Below are 26,032 nucleotides of genomic sequence, written 5' to 3'. Positions count from 1 at the left end.
AGCCTGGAGCGATGGGCCCTCAGGGGTCCCTGGCGCTTTCTCCCAGTGATGCTGCCTCCTTAATGTAAGAGCCCTGAGCTTGTTAATTACTTAGAGACTGTCCAGGAAGTAGGCTAATGCAGTTAGACAAGAGGGTTTGTCTATAGGCTACACTTTGACCTATTGGTACTAAAATCCACTATCAATAATTCACTATGACAGGCCGAATAGGCAGCGAAAACTTCCATATGTTGTTGAATGGAAACAATAAACACGACTTCTATTCATAGCTGTGAAATGGTAATAATAACAGCTTCAGATGCCAGTGCAGGGCTTCATTTTGTGTCTTCAGGGCATCCGATGCCTGTCCAAGCAGCCGCACACACACAGTAAAAATATGAAATGCATTTGCTCCCTCCGCCTGAAACAGTCATATCAGCGGCGCTGTATCCTGTCAGTCTCACCCCAAACAGCCATCTCTAGAAGCCGCTGCCTTAAACAAACACTGCTCTGCCTCCATTTCATAAATTCTTTAAACTCCGGGGTTCCTCTCAATTATTCATGCTTCAAGAGCATCCGACGGCCGCATTGCAGCATTCTCTTTGAAAGATCGGCGCCTAAAATAACAATGTCTTCACTCTGCATAGTAGAGAAGACCGTACGCATCCATCCACTGGCATGCAACTCTTTTCAATGCTTCGGCGTACAGTTTTAATGGACACCAAGCGAAGCTCCATCTCCTAATCCGCAAATAAGTGATGTCCACACACACACACACACACACACACACACACACACACACACACACACACAGACGTGGGTTTCAATGAAATATTGAGGGCCTTTCCCTCGGATGAAATCATCTGAATAAGGCGGTGGCTGGTTGCTCTTCTCTTGGTATGGTGGTCTCTGGTTGATGAGATGAGCCTTGAGGGAAACACATCCAGCACAAACACAGAGCGAGCAACTCGGCTGTTGTGACATTCTCGTAATGGTTGCAGGGACCAAAGCAAAAACTGCTCCCTCCTGTTTAAATTCAACACTCCAAAAGATGCTAAAAAGCAGTGAGGATTTTAAGGATCAATATTGCTAAAAAGAAAATTTGGGGAAATCTTTCTTTGCCAAATTAACCCAAGCGAATATTGATCAATTTTAATTTCATCCGTGTGCATTCAGTTGAGAGATTAGTCCAGGCCTAGGCTAGCCTAAAGACCAGAGAATGTAAAACTGCTTAACTTTCTCAAAGAAGAAAAACACAACAATCTTTGAACAACTTTGTCCTCAGTGATAGTGTTCGGCAAAAATAAAAGAACAAATCTTTTTCAGTGACTCTTTTTAAAGTCCTGTATGGACCTTTCCTACTCAAACCGCCCACTCGCTGTTATCGTAGGGTATCAACCAATGAATGAGAGGGAACGACCGTCTCAAACGAGGATGTCAAAGAGTGACTCATTTCGATCCGACACTCAGTCCAAAAAGTCTCGAAATGTTTGATACATTAACATGTATCAACTCGAAAAAACAATGGATTAAAGTGGAAGGTGTTCCTGGGGTTTATTATTCATATGATAAGATAATGCATTTAACAATAAAGGACCTTTCCAGGACATTTTCCAGGAGTTTTTCTTGACAGTACAGGACAGCACTTGCTTACAAACGGTCATATAAGCTGCAGTTTCGGGCATTGTGTGGGCATTCATTTAGCCACAGCCCATAAGTAACAGTTCAAATCAAGTAGAATTCATCTTCTAGAAAGTGAAATTGTTCATTGCACATACAATTAACATCCCTGTGCATGTATTTATTTATTTATTGACCACAACAACAACAAATGAGTTGCTGTATGCATGTAGACATGAGAAATGCTTGCAGCTGTGGAAAAAATACACTCAATGCCTAAAAGATCACTGCAAGTCACTGCATTGCATCTGGTAAATCTGCTAAATATGCATTTAGGTTTACATAAGCGATCTGAGTGAGGGACTAATGCACAAACATTTCCTGGACAATACAGATTATTTCCAAATTATTTGGTCATTTTATTAAATTTCCAGGTGTTTCCATGACTGGAAAACTAGTCTCTAAATGTTCAGCTTTTCCAGCTTTTCCAGGACACGTGGGAACCGTGATGAAGATTTTTTAGTGTGACAGAGCTCATATTATGTCATATAGAACTTTTTGCCCTTTGCCCACAATCCCGGCTTTGTCTACAAAACATTCTCTCTGTCCAGCCCTCCCTGTCCTACGTGGCCACCTGACGGGCCTTAAACGCTGTTAAACGTGCTGTTTCAACCTGAATAAAAGTCTTGGGCTTGTGGAAAATTAGATAAACAAACAAGATTGTTTAAACAATTTAAACAAAGTTATTACTGCACCAGCCTGTCTAGACAGATGAACCGCATGACAGGCCTGTTGTTTGTTGTTTCAGATTTTCAGGCATTACATACTATATATTACAGATGTCAGTATGATTATGAACCAAGTTTTCTTGCTTCCAGAGAAGAACCAATAAGCTCTACCAGGACTGGACTTTAAAGATCCCCTCGAGACATGAATTAAGGCAAAAAAGAACATTTCGAACGATGTGTGTTTTCCACAAAAAAGTATAATTTCCACATTAAAATCCTTAAACAGTCCTCTCCTCACTCTACCTCATTAAACCTTCCAGAATCTCTGAATATGTAAATGTTGATTTCTAAAGTTTTTCTCTTGGACACAAGATGTCTCCTACTTCACTGTAAAGTCCATTCTCAGTGGATGTGCACTGGTGGCTTCAAGTTTCTACATCACAGTGTACCAGTTGCATACTGGACCAGAACTGACCTCCTAACTATTTTAGGCTAAACATGTGGCAGACCTCTCTCTGTGCTGCAGGAGCTCATTAATGTGATATTGATCTCCTCTGAGTTTCATACCAAACAAGAGGATTTCCCATAACGGTCCCACTAACTGGAAACAGGTTTATGTGACGGATGTGATCAATTTATCTGCGTAACCGTTACGCAAAAGAGACAGTAATATATTAGATGATACATGAGCAGCATTCCACACAACAAAAGCAGAGTGTGTGACCTTTTGACCACCACTAGTAACACTAAGAACAGTCACATTTATATCTATCTATCTATCTATCTATCTATCTATCTATCTATCTATCTATCTATCTATCTATCTATCTATCTATCCTCCTGACTAGTAGATTTACCAGAGAAGAAGTTCTTGGCCCGCAGGTAGCTGACACTCAGGCGGAGGATGGAGAGTTTGTCCAGACTGGCGGTGACTTCCTCTGGGAAAGGCAGCAGGCTGGCCAACCGCTCCAGCTCCCCGTTCAACCGGTCCCGATGCCGTTTGGACGGGTTGGACTTAGCCCCTTCAGCCGGCTGCTGCTTCACCCTGATAGACGTCAGACACGGAGAAATAGGTCACGATGAAATTGTCAGCTGTTCTTCAAAGCCCACTTACTGCAGGGCCCCAACATATGACCTCTCTTTGGGTTCTTCTGTTTCTGTCAAAGTTTGTATCCACTGAGCTGAGGATATTTTGGAGGTGCAGTAACAGACCTTGTGATTAAAACAGTTTGGTGGGATTATATACTGCAAAGCACAACTGTTATTTTGTTTTGAACAATACCTTGTAACATTGGACATGTACAGTTATCAATCTGGACCATACTCCACTTTTATAATATTGTATATAGTGTGTATAATTTTTTTTATATTCTAGCTTTTTATTATATGTTTTAATTATATTTTAATTTTCTTATATTGTATTGTATTGGATCAATAAAGGAACATCTTATCTAACCATATTTGAGATTAAAACATTCAATTGTGGGACTATAGCAAATACATTTGTCCACTTTACTCGTGGTTCCCAACCTTTTTTCCTTAAGGGACCCCTCTTCTATCATTTAGTAAACTGACGACCCCTGATTAAATGACATATTTTGTATATATTTAATTTTACATTCAGAACTGTACAATGAACCCAAACAGTGAACTCAGGAACTGCAAGAAGATTGTGTAAACGAGTGATTTGGATGAATTCTGAGCAGATTATTTTCTGTTTAGGGAACATTTTATACAATTCTCTGTCTGTATTATGTATTTTTTTATTTTCTTCGAATCATATTGACTTACTCGGCTTTGTTTTTGACAAATTCAGTGTTTTCGTGTCCCTGACGTTTGGCCATTGTTCTGTTAGACAATTAATTTACTTATTTTTCTTCACAGAAGTGAACCAAATGCTGAGATATAGGCCTACTGTGTATATTTTTTTCTAGCACACCTTAAAATCAAGAAGGCCTCGCCAACCCCCGCAAAGCTTTGACGATCCCTAGTGGGGCCCTGACCTCCAGGTTGGGAACCATTCCACTATACAACATTTGGTGGATTTGAGCATTTTATAACAAAGTTCCGAAGGGTATTTTAAAGTTATAATAAACTTTTTGCATACTTTGTTATTCTGATCATTATTATTATTGAAAATTTAATTTATTTTTCTTTTCTTTTTTGCGTGTGTGTGTGTGTGTGTGTGTGTGTGTGTGTGTGTGTGTGTGTGTGTGTGTGTTTGTGTGTGTTTGTGTGGCATTTTGAGCTATCCAACATCAGCTGTAGTTGGTGGCATGTTGATCTTAGCTGAGTCTCCTGTAGAGGCCCACAGTCAAGTCAAATTTATTTATATTGTATAAAATTGCAGATCCCAGTTTGCCTCATGGGGCTGTACAATCTCCACAATCTGTTGGGTAAGAAGAAACTAACAAAAAAATCAATTCGATAATCGATTATTTTGACAGATATTGCGATATGATTCACGGTTGGTGGGAATTATTATTTTTGCATCAAAATTTAATTTTCATTGAAAAAAAGTATTCTAATAATGATGATGTGAAATTATTTGGGGTCTGTACCAAACAAACAAATCTTAAATCTGGAGAACAAGGTTTGTAGGCCAGGGCCTCTCTGCAGCACTACAGTACTTCATTAACTATACATAATTATAATTAAATATACTTCATTATAATTCTGTTTGGTACACATTTTACGTTCATCATAAAATTACAGCTTCTGTGATTTGCATATTGCACTTGTCCATATTGAGATTTCGATAATATTTCGATTAATTGTGCAGCCCTACTAGAGAGTGAACCGTATTTTTCTTACTTAGCTATTTATTTACATTTTTCTAACCCACCTATAATCATTATTGTTGTTCGATAAATACTATCCAACTATTCTCTTGAGCATCCTGTATTTGCACATTCAATTTCAATTAAATTCATTCTATTTTCCCAGGTTGGTTTCTGAGATATTTCAGCCTTGATTAGTTTTCAGCTCACGGACCATTGAGTCATCATCTACAACAAAGAGATTTCGGACTATACTGGGGCCTGGGACCCTGCTAGAAAACTCAATGTAAATTTAATAATTAACCAAAAAAGGTGAAGATTTGATTCTCTCCCCGAACCCAAAACTGCTGCCGTAGGTTGGGCTCAGACAGAAGTAATTTAAAAAATATATATGTATTTAATATTTTACTAATAATGCATGCAACTGTAAGAAATTAGTGAATTGGTTATTTATTAGTTTAAAGAATAATTTGCACTATATTTTATGCACAATTCAGTTTACTTCAGCTTGTAATAAACTATTTAAATGATTTATTTATTCTAAGTGGAAATTCGGGCTCGGGTTGCGTCAGGTATGACTTTTTGGGCCCAATCAAAGCTCTAGTAGTATTTAAAGGAGGAGGAGAAATTCAATCCCTCCTTGGTAGAACTGCTCAAACCTCAGAGTTTCAGGAGGTTGGGCTCCACTGACCCATACAGACTGTGTTTTCATGGCAACACACACACATTGATAAAATGTTACGTTATGATGATTATGTGTTGATGGCTTTATATAATCAGTGTTGGGCTAATCAAACTTTTTTATTTTTTATTACTCATTACTCTTTTCAAAAGTAATTTTGTGTATTACCCCCTGCAAACAGTTATTAGTTACACTACTTGTTACATTACTTTTCTGCTACTCCCCACAAAATTCCCACTTACGACGGTTAAAATCCAATTTTGTGTAACAAATTATTTTTTGGGGAGTAACTGTAATGTTACTACTGACATGTATTAGTAATTAGTTACATTACTAATTACTGAGGAAAGTAATAGTATTACTGTAATATTATTACTAGTAATGAGTTATTGCCCAACACTGGATATAATAAAGAGAATAAACAGTCACAATATGACCATATTAAGTAAAGGTATATTCATATAATTGACACTTTAATATAGATATAAAGTTTCTGTTTATGTATTATAAAAACATTTAACAGAAATCATTAATACATTGGATTTATTTTTACACAAACCTACCACTAAACACACACACACACACATACACAGAGTCACTGGATATGAATATGGACGTGGGTCTGTTTATATTGTACACTGATGTACAATGGGATGTCAGTGTTTTGACCTGCAGTGTTAGCTGTGTGTGTGTGTGTGTGTTGGTGTGTGTGTGTGTGTTGGTGTGTGTGTGTGTGCCTGCATATACTGCTATACTGCTGCAAACAAAACAATTTTTTTCATTCTAAAAGTCCCTGATTATATTTTTCACCTGTTCAGTACAATGTCATTAAATGATATAAAATAGCTATAATTATAAAATATGCAGTTTTGCAATTTTTATGGATAAATAAATTACACCTTGATTTCTAATGATATGAAACACTGTAAGAAAAGCAGTAAATCTATGTGTGTGTGTGTGTGTGTGTGTGTGTGTGTGTGTGTGTGTGTGTGTGTGTGTGTGTGTGTGTTCCTGCCCTGCCTCCTCAGCTGAAAACCTGACCCACTGAGTTCAACAGCAGTATCTCAATCAAACGTGTCTCACCTCCAGTTTGAGTCTGTTATGAATCTGTCTCATCACAAAGGATTATGGGGATTTATCCTACGTGTGCAGACGCTGAGTCTCCTTTTCAGGAATTAGATTCTCCCAGATCAAAGCCTATCTGCCTGTAGCATGTTCCACTCACAGGTTGATTCAAGAAGGACTGCATGAGTAAAGCAAGGGCTCAGCTCATCATACTGATCTATAGTGCTGTCCTCTAGCAGCAGCTGGCTGACTCTTACTGTGCACTGTCAGTCACATGTGATCACATCAAAGGTCTCATTCAATGTCTGTGTGCGTTTTATTTAAATGTGACATTATTTGGCAGGGAAATGGCGTCAGTGTGACGCTGGCTGACTATGATGTCACAGAACAGTGAGTGCTCAGACTTTTTCATTTTTAATTGTGATGTTCTCATCAGCACTGCTGAGGATTCACTCACAGGTTTATACTGAACGCAAGATCCGTTTATGTTAGTCAGGATGATTTAAAACAGGTTCATAAAAACAGAGAAGGCCTTTTATCAAAACATTTTTTTCATAGGCAGACTTTACCCTCATAAACGCATGATTTTAATAAGACACGACCCAACTTTAAATATGTAAACAATCTGACCACAAACCCCCTGTCCCCCTGTCCCTCTGTCCCTCTGAAGGGCGTTTTTACAGAAAATGGCGCAACACCCTGAATGAGGCTCCGAGCCAGCCGGCGGCATTAAAGGACAGAACGAAAAATGAAACCAAAGTTGAATTGCATCTTCTTTTCGTTTCTTTACGAAATGATGTCAAAAATGTAATCTCTAAATAAAAAATCAAAGTCGGTGTTGAAGGTTAGAATCAGGCCGCAGTTGCAGGCCTGCAATAATCCGCAGGCATTAGCGCAGCCTAAACAACATTACACACTCCTGGCGCATTTTGCACTCTATATTCCCTCACACAGTGTAAAGTATTACCCAGTAAGTAACATACATATATATGAAAGGATTCTGCGTTTAGAAATGTCCAGATGGATCCAGGAGCTGTGGGTGGATCAGACACAATCCACGCCTCGAGTTCACATTGGAATACATGGCTGTTTAAAACCAATAGAAATGGTATTGGCAATAAATAAGAAGAATAAAATGAACTCACGCTCTCTGGACGGGTTTTCTCCTCTTTCGTCCCGCATACATGACGGCTCTTCTTATATAAGCCTCTGATGGATCCCTCAGAAACACACACAGCCTCTCTCCCCGCTACATGGAAGCCACCGACAAGATGCTGCTATAATCCTCCAGATCGAGACTGTACACACATTATTTCAAATAAATAAATAAAGAAAAAATAGAAAAAAAAAAACAAAAACCAACGAACAAACAAAATAAGTGAGGTCGGACGGGGCGCCTCGGTCTCTAGGGCCCGCTCCACTTACAGGACTTCAAATCAGAATCTGCAACAAAACCCAAACACAGGTGAGTCTCCGGATCCGACCCCGAAACCAAAGGGACCACTCAGGAAAATAAGGAACCCCTCGCTGTCCCGTCAGCCTCACGGAGAGGTGAACTTGCTCCAAGCAAAAAGGCGACGCACAGTTTGCGTCCTCATGGAGGAAGGATGAGATTATCAGAGAAGAGCCGCCTGCAGAGAAACCCTCCTCATCCTCCCTCCGCTTCACAAACAGCCAGAGAAGTTCCACTAAACGCAGTAAAAGCTCCAACTATTTCCATTTTATAATCTACATCAGCGGTGCACTCCAATTAGCGCCGGACACGAGCTGCGAGGGGGAGCGCGCATTCCACTGGCGGGCACGCCCGACACAGATTTTCGTCACGGTCGCGCGCCTCAAGAAGCTTCTGAGCGCGGGGAGGGCAGGAGGCGCTGCGCGGGCGCGTGGGAGAGTCTCCTGGAAACACGGGCCAAGCGCGTCCACGGCGGCGCGTTCCCGAGCGCGTCCCGCCGTCCAATCAGCGCTCGAGATGAGAGAGATGGAGGTTTATGTTGAGCCTGCAGTGGCCCGTGCTGAATGTGGGTCAGGGGTTAGACTTTTAAATAATGTAACTGAATTCGTTTCAGCAAGAGCTCTCTGTGGGGCTTCACCTGCAGTGCCGGCCCCTGGACGGCCCCTGGACGGCCCCCCGCTCGCCATGTGGAGGGGGACCTGCAGCCAGGAGCCACCATGAGTGGCAAAAAGAATTCATATTTTTATAATGATGTATCAAATGACAAAGTAGAAACAATGTGGCAGAGTCAGAGGGGTTGCTCACTGTGATGAATCTCCTGAATCTGCTGCTCATACAGTGAGTTCCAGCTCACCGTGCAGCTGCCCGGCCCTCCACTTCACTGTTTTAGTTCACTCACACCGCTCTCATGTCATTTTCAGCCGCAGCCTGCAGCTGTTTGCAGAGAAAGAGCAGTAAAATCTCACTGAGGAGGACCGCCAGAAAGTAAACGGGTGTAAAGGATGCAGGATTAAAAATTCTTTTTTTTTTTCATTTTTCAGTGCTGTTTTCTTCGTGTTAAGCTCGCTGTGTTTAGACGGAGATGCAGTTACGCAGTACCTCACAAACATTGCTGCAGGGTTTTAAAATTAGTGAGGTCCAAAAGGGGAATATACCAAAGCATCAAAGTAGTTATTTTTAGGCAATTATTTAATGACTTTAATTGTATACCTTTTGGAAAATATACTGCAGTCAAGACCTTGGTGACCTCTGAGGAGGGTACGGCCATGCTCACCAGAGGTGGTGGTACTCAATAAAAAGTAAGTGCTTACTCATGTGGACAAAAATCTGAAGTACAACCCATTTTAGGCACAGTCGGTTCATCCTGGTTTACTTTAAGGGACAATGCACATTCATTAACACAAGGACTTAAGTCCACTATGTAAATGTGCCAGATTTAGCCATATGAGCTCATTTTCATCTGCAGTCCCTGGCAGGTTGATGGCATACCATCTATTTGTTTTCCTGTTGGTTTTTGCTTTTTCTTTGCCTGGAGCGGTTGCCTATCTATGTGCTTGCCAGCCTACCTGTAGCTGCACCTGCCTGTAAGCTCAATTTATATCAAATCACTGCAGTCATCCTGCTGCCTGCTCAGTTTCCTGAGTCATGACAGCTCGCCGTGCTCAGATTATGAAAAATAGTTAGAAACATCTGGTGGGCCAAATTGAACCTTATGGTGGCCAACTTTGGTCCGCAGGCCCCGCTTTGGACAGCCCTGGTTTATATGTTGCTGTGTTCCTTACTCTTCAATAGTACACATGATCTGCCCATGACATACAGCACAATATAGACTACAGGTCCCTGTGATGAAATACCCTTTCCCTTCTTTTAATAGTATAAGACTATTAACAATGCATTTCACATTTTATTTTTGACTGCAAAAAGGGTTATTTCAGTTAGACCTTTTCTGATTTAAATAAATGGTCTGAGTCTGACTTTTTTATACCGCAATTAAGACACACAAACATAATTCAAATATTCAACTAACTGAACAGAAATGCATGTTCAGTCAGACAGATTGGACCAAAGGTGGATCTCTAGAGAACCGTGGGAGCTGCCTCCCCTACGCTCGCTGCAACAATCCTTGAAATTCCTGGCAGTGTGGAGAAGGCACTGAAACAGCATTTAGATCTCAGTGTTGGGAAATCATATGTACACTATCTTGTCAGACTGTGTGGAAACAGAGATGCAGAGGTTTAACATAACTGTGTTTTGACAGCAGACAAAGACAGATAGGTCTTGATGTTCAACTATGGAAATGCTTACATTATCACATGGCCAGATCAGACCCCTTAGGGTGCCCGAGACCCCCACAACACATGTAGAAAGAAAACTAGGCCAACATGCTGTTAGGTTGTATGTAGTCGACTCCATTAATTTACTGTTTCATTTGTAAAGCAAACCATTCCTCATTTTCAGGATGACATATTTCCTTCCATGGAGGCCACCATGTTTCTACAGTAGCCCAGAAACACGGGACTAAAGGCTCATGGGCCTTTCTCGTTTAATGTAAGTTTCACAGCCACCATCAGTTTTCCTACACACTTCGGCGAGGGTTAGGCCATTAATTCCTACACATTGGACCTTGTGAAATAAAATATTTTTATTCTTAAATTGTTGGAGGCAATAAAGGCAAACAGTCTAAAGCAATCACTTTCCTCAAACAATGTGAGTTGAACTGCCTTATCAGGGTTTGCAATGTACCAGCATGCACTGGAGAAATAATGTTGTTTTTCAGGAAATCCAGATACAGTTACAGTTGCAGCTGTTGGACCTACTATCAGCTGAAGGTCTCTTTACAACAACCTTCATCCAGGTGCTTCTGCATTATTGTCTAAGGACACAAGAGACACACAAAGACATTCAGCAAACACTTATTCATGTTAACGTCTTCTACTCCTCAAACACAGTCACAGCGTTCCTCTTGACATTGAATTGATTGTGTGGTGACCAGCCCATTTGCTTAAGTGTATATTTTAGTTTACACACCACTGCAGAAATCTGTACCGCCACTTGCCCTTCGTGCCTCCGGGAGCTGGGGGTTGGGGACAAGAAAGGTTTTATGTTTGTTTGGACACTGTGCGTCTCACGGGATGGACGCCACAGCTGTAAATGCCTTTTTCATGCTCTGAGCCCAAGAGAACGAGGAAGAAAGAGAGCTGTGGTCTTCTTGGTCTGTCTGCCAGTCAAGGTCGTCCTGTCGGCCTGCAGGGGAGCCGTTCGCTCAGCCGAGGAGTCCACTCAGACTGGAAGGAACACACAGTTCCCTCTTCTTCCCAGTATGGATGGAGAACACCTCCACTGTGTACCCATTACTCTTTGTAATGTAGACATATTGTTAGCCCACAATACAGCTGCTACATCTTCCCAGGCATTATTCAATAGACCTTTTTCACAGCAGCCATTTTGACATGAAATAAGTAGGGTAAACATGGGTGTTATCAATGATACTAATGAAGGTTCCGTTACAGTGTAGCAGACCCTTTCCAGTGAGCCAACAGGCACAATGGCAGCACCCTGACTTGGTGTGACTGAGGTGCTCTTTAATAAAGTTACCCAGAAGTAGGCTCGTTCGAGATGAGCCAGGCCTGCGCAGATCGCAGCACAATGCATGCTGGTTAGATTGTGTCTGGTCGTGCACATATGGGCAACGATAACCTCACGAGATCGAGGCAGTTTTGAAAGCCAGGCGACGCAGTTGCTCTCCACCAATTGCAAGACAGAGGGCATGATGGGAAACACTGATTGGCTCTTAGTTTTGACGACAAACACCATGTTTTCCTAATTTTCTGTGTGATTTTAATATTTAACTGTAGAGTGTAGCTGCTTCATGTCTCATGTTGTGTAGTGAAGGTTAACAAACAGATCTTGTGTGGTTGATAATAGTAATAAAGCTTATTTATATATCCAAACATGGTCTAAAAACCACAGGAAGCCTACAGATCTAACAGGATGCAAACATTTCTGTGACTTCCTGTATATTCTTTGAAGGGTGCTGGAAGCTGTCCCACTTGACTGCAGCTTTTTGTCACCTCCTCCTTCTCCTGCTGCTGCCTGGTCTCGTTCACTTTACAGGCAAGGTGCAGTCGATCCCGAACCTATTGTCATCACGTGCGTAGAACTTGGAAACATTTTCCCTCAGATCAGGGAGAGAGGGAGAGGGGTTGGATCAGAAGTACTGTGTACCCCTGCATTCTATTCACCTTCAGCTCTACTGAGTGCTGCCAATATTTTAAAACAATGGATTATTCCACTATTCACTGGGAAGATATGGCTTTCCACATAATGTGGAAAAATCATATACTGCTGGTTTAACAATTCAGTAGACCAGTAGACTCTCTAGGACCTTCTGTGAAAGTGAAATGATTTTTTTGACTGCAATATTTCTGAAAATATAGAGTTAACTCTTATAAACCACTCCCCGTTTTGCCCATCAAACTTCATACAATGAGTTGAATGTGATTCTAGAACACTTCGAGAACAATTTTGATTTATAACCAAATATGTAAAATTAAGCTTAAAGACACACAGGCTATAACAATGTATCATTTCAAAACTATATGGAATATCAAAAATCCGAAAACAAGTTTTAACCGGATTGATCCAGATGTGCTATCCAATTGCTCAAAAAAGTAGCGAAAAATCTGATTTGTCAGGGACTGTAGCTATTACAGTTTCTGAAATCCAAATAATTTTAGGGCAGAAGAAAAAAGAAATCCTAACTAATACTAAATAAATAAATAGTTTTGGACCCTAATAATGAATGTAATGCATTTATAAAGTCTTATACAGAGTGGCTGCAATGTTTGTTCAAAACTGAATGGAGCATTTTGCCATATCTGGTAATTGCAGTTCAGTCGGATTTCAGACTAGCATGAGTTTCCTATAGGCTACATGATTTAAAATATCGCTTTGTTTGCATTAGTTTCATATGTTTGAGCTGATTGGCTGCATTTTCTAACTTCAGACTCATTCAAAGACTTGGGGGCCTAAGTACCAGGTTTACAGAGCACCAGAGAGTGAGGACAGGGAGAGTGGGCCCTCTGCTGGACAAATCTCACAATCTTTCTTCCCTTCTTTCGAGACATGACCAGTGTGTGTGTGTGTGTGTGTGGTGTTTCCCCTTCTCCATTACCACCTTTTTTCCTTCTCCAACTACTTTCACTTCCTACATATTAGGGGGCTTATTGTTTAGCTAATTGTGCCCCCTCACCTCCCTCATTTCTTGTATACATCCTAGGCAGGATGGAGGAATCACAGGAACATCCTCACTCACTTTAATGATAACCTCATTATTTACATCTTGCACATATCTCAAATGTGTTGCTTAATAATAACAGCTATAGCTGCCACTGATGCTGTTAGTCCCCACAGGCATTCATTATCAATTCATCTCCTCATTATTTCCTCAATGAACCACTTGAGCTATAAAATGTCAGAAAATAGGAAAATCACCATTTCCTCAAGCTCAAGGTTCAGAAACAGAACATGTTGTATTTATGTAAGAGGTTGTAAAGGCACCGGCTCCGTGTGCTCATGTGCTTCTCACATATTTGCTTTGCCTTTGCTTCTCTGCTGTTTCAAATGCATATTAACACAGAAAATGAAAGAATGCATAGCATTTTAACACTGCTCTTCTGTGATTGGAATGAATGAATGGTTTGTGACCAGACCACTTCATCTGTAATGGACACCTCATAACAAGACACAAGCAGACATGAGGGAGGAAACAAGCAGGAGGTCCAGTTTTTAAGAATTATATTTTTCCAGATTTTAATGTGGAAAATATACTTTTTTTGGTGGTGGTGGTTGGGGGGGCGGGGGGGATATATAGAGAAGTGGTTCCCAAACTTTTTCCCCAAGGGGGAGTCTTTTTCTATCATTAAATAAACTGACCCCTGGTTCAGTGACATATTTTATGGGTATTTCATATTACATTAAAAACTGTACGATTAACCCAAACAGTGAACTCAGTAACTGCAAGAGGTTTGCAATTATTATTGAACAGATTACTTCCTGTTTAGTGAATTTTTGTTACAATTCTGTCTATTATATATTTGTATCATTTTTAACAATCACACAGACTTAATAGGCTTTTTACACAAATTCTTTGTTTTCTTGTCCCTGATGCTTGGCCATTGTTAGATTACACAATTTTCATCACAGAAGTGAACCAAATGCTGAGATATAGGCCTACTGTGTATATTTTTAAAGTTTTCATACACGCCTTTAAATCAAGAAGGCCTCACGACGCCCCATGGAGCTTAGGCGACCCCTAGTGGGGGTCCCGACCCTCAGGTTAGGAACCACTGCTATAGAGCACAGTACAGGATAGAGAGCAGCTACCAGCAGTCACCAAATATCCCTCCATGGTTCAATAAAGTGTTGTCTGAAGAAATGAGCCAAACACAATTTTAATCATTGCACACATGTATTTATGAAAAAGCATTAAAGAGTAGACAAAGGGTGGTTATTTGTTTAACATATAGTTTGATATAGATACAATAATGACTTGGCAACATATAAGTGGATTACATAAACTGAGTAGTTTTCTTTTTCTTTTTTTTTCTCTTTACAAATAACTGAAATATGGCAACTTTCAAGGCACGTTAACTTCAGAACATCAACACCGCTGTGAATAAAACATTTGGCTCCAGGTTTTTTTTCCACCGTGGCTACAGTCATGACGTGTCTGTATCAAAGCCCAACATCAAAGCAGATTTATAGGCTGTCCTTAGCCTCCACAGCCTGCTTCACACTGCGATCCTCTACAGGAGGAAGAGCGAGGCTGCTCTTTCCATACAACAGAACAATGAGCAACCAGGACAGGAAAGGAGGCCGCATTAATCTGTGCCCTGACAGTTTAACATTCCACTTAAAATGCTAATTTTTGTTTCCATTTTTGTACTGAAAGGTATTACCAAAAACATAACACATTAGCTTCTGAAGAAAAGGTAAAATACTGAGTGATTTCCCACAGTGTAGCAGGAATATGATAAAGCTGCCATGTTAATGCTGTTCCTGCTCATGTCAATCCAAACCATTAATGCTGTTTTTAAAGTGTGGCTATTACACAATCAGATTAAAAAAAAAGGAGCCAAAACGGACTAAAGAGCACAAACAGGAAGCAGACACAGCAGAGTAAATATGATCTGAATGCAGTTACACCAGTTCAAATCTCCAAATTCTGGATTGTTAATCCTCTGCACGGTGCAGTTCCATTCTGTTCAATGAGAGAAACCTTGCCATCTCTTCAGAGATAGGTCACCGCTGAAGTGAAGTGTTTTCCCTTGTTTCCGTTGTTGTTGTGTAAAGGAAAAAAGGCTTAAAGAAATACCTCAGAGCCTTGAAATGCACTTAAGGATAAAGCCTTATAATGGATACTGTATCTCCTATGGACATGGCTTCCCTTAAAGTAGTGCAGCTCCAAAGGATTGCCTTAGAAAAACTGAGCAAAATATTCTTTCAGATGCTTTATACAAGGCAGATATATTTATATGGAGACACTTTTCAGCTGCCTATTCAGCATGAAGGCACAATAACATTTATAAGGCAACATATATATATATATATATATCAGGGCGTTGCTGTGCAGGATCACAGAATATGAGAGAATTTATTTGGGTGGGGGCTGCTTCTGTGATTGAAGGTCTATGAATGGTAAAATATGCAGCAGAGCCGTAGGTATGGAGGCTATTTTTATTCATTTGCTGCATCCAGATTTAGGGACTGCATCCTTTTGAAGTGTGCATCAACAGCAGTGCAACATGCAGGCTGACAGGGCAGACCCATTTCAAAGGCTTGAAGAAGCCCATGTGTTTAATAGTGGATTCAGGCGGTCAGTTGATTGCACATTGTATTCATCAGCATTCTGGTGGTCACAGGCGATATCATCACATCACATGGCAAAAGCCACTGCAAGATGTAACCAATCCATGTTTCCTCATTGTGAATTTCTCTGCTGATTTCTGACACAGTTGGTCTCAAATTGTGGGATTTGAGATGTCTCTGCAAGTGGAAAACATTCTCCATGAAAGCACATTCATACAGCACACAGATAAACACGAGTCACATGCAGCTGCATTCTCTACATATGAGATTTTTTTCTTTAGCGAGCCGAAGCAGACCTTCTGCTGAAACAAATACTATGAGTACATACAACACACACATCAACCACATTTAAGGATTTCACACTAAAATATACTGTAATAATATTCATTTGAAGGCACAGCTGTGTTTCCAGGTAGCTATTACTTTCAGTGATTCTTTACAGTTTTCAGAAAAACTCTCCACTTTGCCAGCATTAAAGTTTAGAGTGATAACACACACACACACACATATATATATATATATATATATATATATATATATAAACATCCTTTTTCCATTGTTTTATGTGTATTTATAAGTATGTATACTTGGGAAATAAATGAATGTCCCTGGCTGAAAACAAGGAAGTCACAACGTCTGGATTCCCTTATAAAAACATATTTCTTTGGCTATTTGGATTTACTTGACCGATCCTCCTAGCTGGCTCAAGCTCCATTCTGGTAAACGCACTTGTGGCTTTATACTTCATTAATATTAATATTAATATTATTATTATTATTATTATAGTGTATCTTCTCTAAAAACTGACAAGCAACAGTTTTTAAACATTACAGACTGGACGACGTATATATGATACAGGGAGATATAAAACGTGAGTGTATGTATGAGGGTGTGTGATAGGCACTGATACTGGCAAACTATACATGTGTTTTGCCCTTCTGGATATGTTGCAACAGAATATGGCTCGGCTCTACTCTGACAGGCTTTTCAAAATTTCTGTGTGCTTTTAATTTCCAAAATTTCAAGTAACCCATTATTTTGATAATCCAAAAATATTTTGTGATTCTAGCTTCTCAAAGAATGTGCCACTTTTTGTGTTTCATATCACAGTAAATAGTACATATTTTGGGTTTTGAAAGGTTTGACAAAACAAGCTATTTGAATATGTCACTTTAGGCCCTTGGAAACAGCAAATGGCATTTGTTACTTTATATCAACAATTAACTGATTGATTTGGGGAAAAAAAAGAAAATGGATAAGATTTAAAATACATTTAATTATGGCCTGATAATAATAATTTCTCATTAATTTTCTCCTTTCATTTTTAATTTCCTGTTATAACTTTCTTGCTGGTATTTAGCCCACAGTGGGACATGTTTACTTGTGTCTGTCTGTGGCAGTTCAGGTAGTGCTGAATGCTGAATGTGCGGCCTGACGAGGACATGCCAGGTGGGACAGAGGGCTGATTTTGGCGTTTTCCTGGTTGATGGCTGATGTGCCCACCACAGGCTCGCTGTGGCTCCACTGGAAGTAGCAGGAACCTTGAGGGGGACTCTGATCCAGAGACATCTCAGCCCCCCTCATGCCCGAAGACCCTGAGAGAGCCAGGACATCACCTCCTGTCGGGTCGGAAGAAAAGTGCTGGTTGAACATGCAGCTGCTGTGAGTAACTGCCTGGCCGCATGCCAGCCCTCCCTGCTGAGAGTGGTTCAGTCCGGTGACACTCCTTGGCCAAAGGCCAGCACGTGGGAATGTTTGGCTTTCTGAAGTCTGGCTGTGGCATGCTGGCATCAGCTCATGTCCGTTCTGCATGATGCCAGCATGTGGCAGTTTCTGCGGCTGGCTCTGTGGCCACTGCTGGACCTGGTGGTTATGTGTTTCCAAAGGGGGGCTTTCTTGCAGACATGCTGTGGCAAAGGGGATGGGAATGTTAGAGGAATTAAAGTCATTGCAAGGAATCAGGGGCGGCAACAGGTCTACTACGCTGGGTGCTACATTGTTTGGTTGTTTAACAGAAATCTGCAGCTGTCCATTTGCTACCATTGCAGGAGCTTGCAAAGTGTTTGGTGGACACATCAGCCGTTGGCCCGACTGTGTCTGTCCAGAAATCCCCTGAGGGCAGCCCATGTGGCTGATCAATGGCTGCCCCCAGGATTGAAAAGGGGCCGAGGCATGAGCTGAGGCGTCAGGGAGGGTGAGCTCTGGGAGCTCTATAGATGGGCTGAAAATGTCCTGCAGCTGCAGATGCTGAAGAGGGGGCAGGTTGGTGTCAGTGTGGGAGAGTTTCTGGGTGCTGCTGAATATCTGAGCAGAGTCTGTTAAGCTTTGCCCTGTAATCATCAGCCCATTCATTGTATCCTGCTGGTGAACGTACATACCATTCATTGGCGGGTAAGGAGGATCAGGGCTCAGCGTCTGAAACAACTGTGGGTCAGTGGCTGAGAGCCGGACAGCCTGAGTGAAGGGGTCCTGCTGGTCATTGTTGGCTGCTGTAACACAGCTGGGGGGGCTGGTGTTCATACAATCTGATCCCTTGTCCTTGAACAAAACATTATCAATGTAGTCAAATATGTCATTAGAGAGGATGCTGTCCAGCTCAGAACTGACATTGTTCTGCTGACCCTCCTCCTGACTCAATCTCTTCAGGGTATTTTCCCACTCCATCAGCTCTGTATTACCAACGTCCAGATTCTGCAGCACCGTACAGAAGTCGCTATTTTGAGCCATTTTCTCCAGGTTGTCGATTACAGTCATCACTGACTGTTTGGCCTCCTCTTTCACTATAGCAGGGGCACTTGTCGTGGCTGTCGTAGGGCCGTTTTCCTGCCAGGTGTCACTGGGAACGCTGACCAGGGCCCGGCTGTCCCTGAACACCTGATCCACAGGCAAAGGAGGGTCCACTGGCTGGGTGTAGACTGTTTCGTCCTGTCTCAGGAAGCAGTCCAGCAAAGAGCCAGGCGTCACATCCTGGTGTTCGTCATTGTTACTAAACATTTTGTTGAACTGAAACTCTGTGATGTCCACCGTGGGGCCGGTGTTGTACAGGACGGCCTCTCCTGTGGTCAAACTAAAGGGAAGCTGCAGCCTCCTCTGACGCAGGTATTCCTCCCCCTCAGCGTTTCTGAAACAGACCAGACAGCAGTTTTATTAGAATTAGTAAGAGACGTTGTCCAGGAGGTGTCATAGTTTTTGTGCAACTGTCCAGGCTGACAGTGTGCCATTGCTGTCATAATTGTAATAAGCAACAGAGCCACTGACAAAGAAGTTATTAAAGGATCAAACACTCACACTAAAGCTCTCTGGTATGCAATGATGAATTCAGGTCTCCCATCTTTGTAGAATAGCTTGGCGTTGGCCTTCACCCACACCCAACCCCCCGACTTACTCAGGAGCCTGAAAACAGTCAGACCGCTCTCTCCCGTTTTAATCACTGTGATAAAAAGACACAAACAACACACAATGAGAGCTCATCAGGAGATGCTTTAACTATTACCAAAAGGTAACCTTGTATTTGTTTTCACATTACATATACTGTCACGTACTGTTCTTAGAGCTTTACAAGAAGTGGAACTGAAAATATTATGTTTTCATTGAGGATAGCATCAGGGAGAAAAAGGCCACTGGGACATTAAAATCCTGATGGGGAAACTTGAAGGAGCAAATTTCTTCCCAGATTTAGATGTTTCTTGACTACAAGCAGAAATTCTACTCTAACAGAAAACTACGTGTAAAGCTCAGTGGGTTACTCAAAACATCAATCTGGGCAGCAGTTAGTAAGATATTTCACTCTGGAAACTAAGTGAGATCTCAGTTTTTGTCAAATATCCAAAAAAAAAGTAAACCCAGGACCTTGTTTTCCTTTTATAATTATTTTCTTTATTTTGAAATGGCAAAATATTTATGGCAAATGGCATTTTTGGGAAGAATTTGTTTGATGTGTACCATGGAGGCAGAGGCTTTATGACCTATACTGCAGTCAGCCACCAGGGAGCGTTTGAGATGTTTTGGCTGTCTAGCCATCCATCTTTTATATGTCGATGGTTGTTGCATCTCCATCATATGCCAGATAATATAAATACTTAATGTAAAAGTCATGTCCAAATTGCCAACGTACTGCGGATGTGGTTGTCGGCGCAGTACATCATATCAGCTGCATGGATAAACTGGTAGCCAGAGCCTTTCATACACAGTTCAACCTCTGAATAGCCCAGAATAACCTTCCCCCTGTAGAGAGAAAAGACAAAACATTAAGTTCCTGTTGCACACCTGTTAAAAAAAGTCCATGTGCCAAAATAATAAATAAGAAGAATGGAAGAATTTGTAGCACCTGCTATCGATGCCCATGGGTGTGAAGTCCAGCTTGTGCTTGCTTTGAAAGAGGAGCATTTTAGCTCTGATCTCCACAATGGCCGGAGGCTGGACAGGCATAGCAATGCTGAACAGAGCCAGCTGAAGTTTGTCACATGTCCCGTTGTCCCTCTGGCCATGGAGGTACTTCAGTCGCCCCTGGAACTTCAGAGCCTGGTTTAAAAAAAAAAATGCGATGAGTAACTTTAAAGGGCTTTGAAACAGTTTATCAAGGCACAATAGCTTGTTGTGTGTTAGTTTCACAATGAATCCAATGGAGATGATGTTCAGGTAATTAAGCCACATTACAATGTAATTTCACTAAAAATACTATACTAACCAGAAAGCCAGAGGAGTTGTCCAGGAGGCAGCGGAAGCGACACACAAAGCTCCTCTCCAGGAAGGAAGAGTTCTCTGGGGGAAGCTGCTCAGGGTTGTACGTCACTGCATTACCACAACCCTGCAGGGCTGAGAACGCAGGGAGAGATAAAACATTACACACCAGAACCATTTACCTGAACCACCAACCACTGATTTATATTGAGTTTGAATAAAAGAATGCTTTACAGTCTCCTTACCATCTGTGCCGTCGGCAGGCGTTGGGGGGTTTAGAGCAAAGTGAAGCTGCTGTTTGAACATGGCCCTGTCATCAGTATGGATGAGCTCAAACACACTCTGATGAACCACGTCCGACTGTCGGCAGAGGAGAGAACACGTCACTTAGACATGAGGTGTATACCAATTCAGGCTCCTCTGACAGTGACAAAGGCAATATATTCAGCCATTTTGTAACTGATGCATGCGCTTCCCTACAGGACACGAGCTGGGTCACTGAATGGTTTGACATCCAAATGATATGAATTTATGTTAGACAGCCCTCTCCACCACCACTTTAACACTTCTGTTAACTAAAATTTGAACCAAATTTTGAATAAATGGGCAAAAGAAAATGCAAATTAATGCTTGTTTCCATCCAGTCTTGTTAAGGAGTTGGTTCATCGAGATAAGCAGTAGGTGGCGCCAATTCTTCAGTCGGAAAACCAGAAGAAGAGGGCGCAAAACAATGCAGAAAACAGGATGGATATATGACGTTTCTGTTTATTTCATGTATTAATGTGAGGAAGGTTTAATTAGATCTGTGTGCAGCGATCATGGATGTATTATAGAGCCATGGGAGCGATGAGGAGACTGTCAGAGCAGAAACAGCTCAGCAGTCGTGTGAGTTAAATTTGGAAAAAGTGCTTGTACCTCCCATCAAGTGCTCTCTTTTGGAAAAGGATAAAGGATAAACCCACCTCAAGCTAACATAAAACATTTTTTTTATCAAAAGCTGCATTAAAATATGCTGATGGAAATAGCTACTGACATCAATTCAGAAACCTTCAAGTGTCCAAAGGATGAGTGTTTGACACTAAAAGAATATTGTATTTAACATGACTTTACTCACCTGATGAAAGCCCAGGTAGTCCTTGATTGTGGGAGAGACATAAAACACAGATCCCTCTGACGTGACCACTATCACAAACCCGTTCAGCGCCTGCACAGGGGACAGACAGTCAGTAAAGAATACAGGTCAGGTATGTTACTGACACACAAGACAAAGGAGGCATATGCATATCAGCTTCACATGGCAATTGTAATGGACACAAAATCACACTGCACACCTGCTAAAGAGAGCAAACAGTGCAAATCTGTGAGTGGAACAGTGGGTGGTAAAAAGATTTCTATCTGCAACTTATTTTTACACAAAGTTGTAATGTTTACTGCTACCAGAGTTTACAGTGAACAAGGACTCCTGGTGGCAAGGACAGCTCAGAATATGCTTCCTCTAGCTGTGAATCCGCACAGAAAAAACAGGTTTGGCTTGAAAGCAGCTTTTTACTATTCAACTTTCATCAGTTTTTAACCGTCAAAAACAAGTACAGATTAAATCCTGTTCTGCTGAAATTTAAGAAGATTTTACTCTAAGTTGCTAATGTGACGTTGTATGTATGAAATCTTTTTTTAGCTTAAGCCATGCTTTCCAGGGGACACTGAATTGTAAATCCTGCTGCCTGTTTATAATCCAAAGCAACATCAACAGCTGCTGTTTCTCAAAGGCCCTTTGTGTTGCCTAATCACCGCCTGTTGTGATCATTATAGAGAACAAAGTGTGAAAATGTCCCTGACAGGTGAGCATCAATAAACATGGTGCAGGGCACTTGACGAGCACAGGTTTTGTTAAGAGCCACAAAGCGTGGCCGAGCTTTGGCAAGAGGCACCAAGACAAGCAGCCTCACCTGTCATAACTTCCTCCTAAATGGATAGACCTGGATTAGCTCGACACAACACGACTAGCGCACACATAAACACAGTCTGACAGTGCATCTGTGCACCTGCTAGCCTCAGGCTGTTCAGTTATCAATCAGTCCGTGGGACTTTTTCTTCAATGTGCAGAAGCAACATTCATTGAAAGTGTTTTATTTACGCAACGGCTTTGATCTATTACTCTGGTAGTCGGCCTCTGCTCTGTGTGAGTTTGTGCTCTTTGTTTGCTGTGATCGTGCCATGCAAATGCAGCATAAATAACTCAATGTTATTGAGAGAAAAAAAACCAACTTACTTTCATTTTGTTTAATCTTATTTAGCAGTTGTGTGTAATACTGTTGTCTGGAAGGGTGTACAGAACTCAAGTGGCAGACTGAAGTGCCTGTGAACACTGCCTTTTATATAACTAGATCAAATATGCATTTACAACAACCTGTCATACATGGTTCTCTTGTATGGAAGGATTAAAGGTAGCGTCACTTGAATAGCTGGACTCATGGGATTGGCACACTTTTTAAAAAAAATGTTTTAACATATTTTTCACTAAAAAATACAAAGGATCTTTGCTTCCGCTTATTTTCAACTACCTTATATCCATATGAAAATATGATTTCCACATGAAGGAGTGAATTAAGAATTAAGAGAGTAATTAATTAATTAAATAATTACCTAACTTTTAAACATAAAACACAGCTTAAGGCAAATCTTGAGTAATCTTACCATCTCATCTCTGGCACTGCCGTTACATAATCCAATTGTTTTTATATATCTCTGTCACTTCACTATTATATCGTGCTCTATTGTTCTGTAGTATGAATGAATGAATGAATGGATCAATAAATAAATGAATTAACCAATGAGTGAAACATGTTACCGAAACATGACCCTTTAAGATACATTTACAAGCAGTGTGTCTGAATGGGTCTTTTCCCCCCGAAGGTTAACTTGTCTCGTACCTGGAGCAGTAGATCCCCCTCAGAGAAGCCTGCAACGCCCGTCTTGTCCCCGTTCTGCCCGTTCAGTCCGGGAAACATCAGACTGCTTTTGCTGTTCTTCATGGTCGCTGCACAGAAGGTGACAAAACAGAAGAGCAAGGTTAGCAAGGTTATGCTGTGTATCCCTCAGCTAAAATCCACTTGCCTGACTGACAACAAACATGATCAGGAATTAAACTGATGAAAGGATTAAGTGGGGGGCACCAGACCGCCCTGAAGGAAAATGTTTAATTTCTATATGTTGGTCGTCCTTTGCATTAATATATCTCTTTGACCAAGATACAATAATTGCTGAGATCTGGGAATGCTCCATCAGCACTGGAACCAAGTCTCTTAAATCCTCAACACAATAGAGTTGTGTTACAGACCGACTGTACACAAATCCTCATTTTGACCTCATTACCTAATAGACTACATGCGCACACAAGTATGGTAAGTGCACTAGGTCAAAGGTGAAACAAAATCTAATTGATACTTTAACAGAACGTTTGGGTAATAAAATGAAGGTTGCCTTTCACTTGAACTCTATTATCTGGTTTATAAAATACAGTTAAACTGCTGTGTTTCTCTTCTTATCTTGCTGCTCTGCTGGACTACTTACCATACACATTAATCACCTTGGATAGTCTGTAAAAGGTTTTATAACCAATAAGAATGATGGCCACAGCTACAGCAAAAAGACCTAATAGTTCTTCCCTAGAAGAGCCCAAAGGAGAGGGAGATATTTGAATGGAACAGCATTAGAATTGTCTCTTTTTTCAAGGTCAGTTTTCTTTCTAGAGAGTTGGAAAAAGGCCAGTTCGCAAAGCTGCAGTTCAGTCCAGCATTCCTTACTGTAGCAATAACATTCTCTTGATAATATAATGGAAAATGCTACTGTTTATTATTGTAGTTGTGTTGAATCGGATGGTCAGCAGGTCACTACAGTTCATTTCTACAACACTGTTAAAAACTCCTGGTTCAAAGGGACTTCCTGTAATTTCAAAACATTTTCAAGGAAAACACCTTTTAGCTCCTCTACTGTTCATCTTAGGCTGTGTTCAGACTGCAGGTGATTCAGATCTGATTTGTTCATGACAGTGTAAACAGCCCATTGAGTCTGATCTTTTCAGTTCTGATTTAGGCCATTTTAATGTGTGGTCCAAATCAGATCCAGGTCAACAGTCATATCAGAATTCATTTCACTGTAGACTGACTGGCTGAGAACTTGATTTGTGTCATTTGCCTCGGCATGTTTAAGTTTTTGATGAGCACAACACGTTTATTCGCTAAGGGCAATAACACTCAGCTGTGATCCCCACCTTCATCCGTACCATATCAGAGGTCCTGTGACTTAAAGAACCAGAGGTAAAAGAACACCACTGGCTCTCATTTGAGCTCTTGAGAAAACAAAACCAGTTTAGAGATTTCCAGGTAAGGGCATTTCACAAAAACTCTGCAACCTCTGTCTTGTGTTTCTATTCAGGAAGGTGTATGTGATACCATTGTTGCAAACTGATGAAAAAACTTCCAGTGTAGGCCGAAGTTGCATCATTGTAATACATATTGGCATGTCTAAATGGGATGACAGCCTGCACAAAGTACAATACCTGTTCGGTCCCACTGCTTGTTTTGGCTTTACCTTTGCGTCTCCTGCCAGTTGGCTCCCAGCTGAAAGCCTTCTCGCTGTTCATCATTATACTCTGGGCAGCCCACCATGTCATGTCATGTTTATATTGCCTCTCAAATTCAGAAGAGTTATGCTATTGTTCTAATATGGGTTCACATGGGAATCATTTAGCATTTTTATTTTGAAACAGTTGAACGTGCTGCTGCTGCTGCTGCAAGCTAAAAGCCTGAATACGATGCAAAGATATGCAAATAAAAGTATAAGTTAGCCGTAGCTAACACACAGCAAGCGAGAACGGCATTCTTACATGGCTGTGGCAGCACTTCCTGTTACATTCTGACAACTGGTTATCAGAAGCTTGATCAATTTAAGATTTATCCTAATTCTTATTCTATATTTTAAAATGTAAATCTGCACTAAATGATATACTTTATGGCATACTGTAATCTTTGTGTGTGATTGCTTTTGCTACGCAGACCACATTTTTACATCCCTGTGGCTGCACTGTGGACAACACTCTTTTATGAATCTATAAATAATCAACATGTTAGATCATGAGTGTGCAGCATGAAAAAAAGTGAAGCTAGCTATCTGGCTT

At 41.0% G+C, this 26,032-nt stretch overlaps 2 protein-coding genes across 2 annotated transcripts in view; both read right to left on the bottom strand.

Moving 5' to 3' along the window:
- LOC127365478 (aryl hydrocarbon receptor-like) overlaps positions 1-8,659 on the bottom strand; it is a 41,043-nt gene extending 32,384 nt beyond the window's left edge. Inside the window, exons 1-2 of the mRNA XM_051403588.1 lie at positions 8,000-8,659; positions 3,185-3,372 (exon numbers count right to left, since the gene is read on the bottom strand). Coding sequence (XP_051259548.1) covers positions 3,185-3,372; positions 8,000-8,040 — 229 coding nt within the window. The 5' untranslated portion in view covers positions 8,041-8,659. The remainder of the gene's footprint in view (positions 1-3,184; positions 3,373-7,999) is intronic.
- A 6,098-nt stretch (positions 8,660-14,757) lies between these two features.
- The window catches only part of LOC127365480 (aryl hydrocarbon receptor), a 29,400-nt gene continuing 18,125 nt past the window's right edge, over positions 14,758-26,032 (bottom strand). The window contains exons 3-10 of the mRNA XM_051403589.1: positions 23,787-23,893; positions 21,971-22,060; positions 21,102-21,216; positions 20,864-20,991; positions 20,504-20,697; positions 20,291-20,400; positions 19,465-19,606; positions 14,758-19,297 (exon numbers count right to left, since the gene is read on the bottom strand). Coding sequence (XP_051259549.1) covers positions 17,578-19,297; positions 19,465-19,606; positions 20,291-20,400; positions 20,504-20,697; positions 20,864-20,991; positions 21,102-21,216; positions 21,971-22,060; positions 23,787-23,893 — 2,606 coding nt within the window. The 3' untranslated portion in view covers positions 14,758-17,577. The remainder of the gene's footprint in view (positions 19,298-19,464; positions 19,607-20,290; positions 20,401-20,503; positions 20,698-20,863; positions 20,992-21,101; positions 21,217-21,970; positions 22,061-23,786; positions 23,894-26,032) is intronic.

The sequence above is a fragment of the Dicentrarchus labrax genome, unplaced genomic scaffold, assembly GCF_905237075.1.
Source record: "Dicentrarchus labrax unplaced genomic scaffold, dlabrax2021, whole genome shotgun sequence".
NCBI lineage: Eukaryota > Metazoa > Chordata > Actinopteri > Moronidae > Dicentrarchus > Dicentrarchus labrax.
The sequence above is the reverse complement of the archived record's forward strand: the minus strand, read 5'-3'. Positions and strand labels throughout refer to the sequence as shown.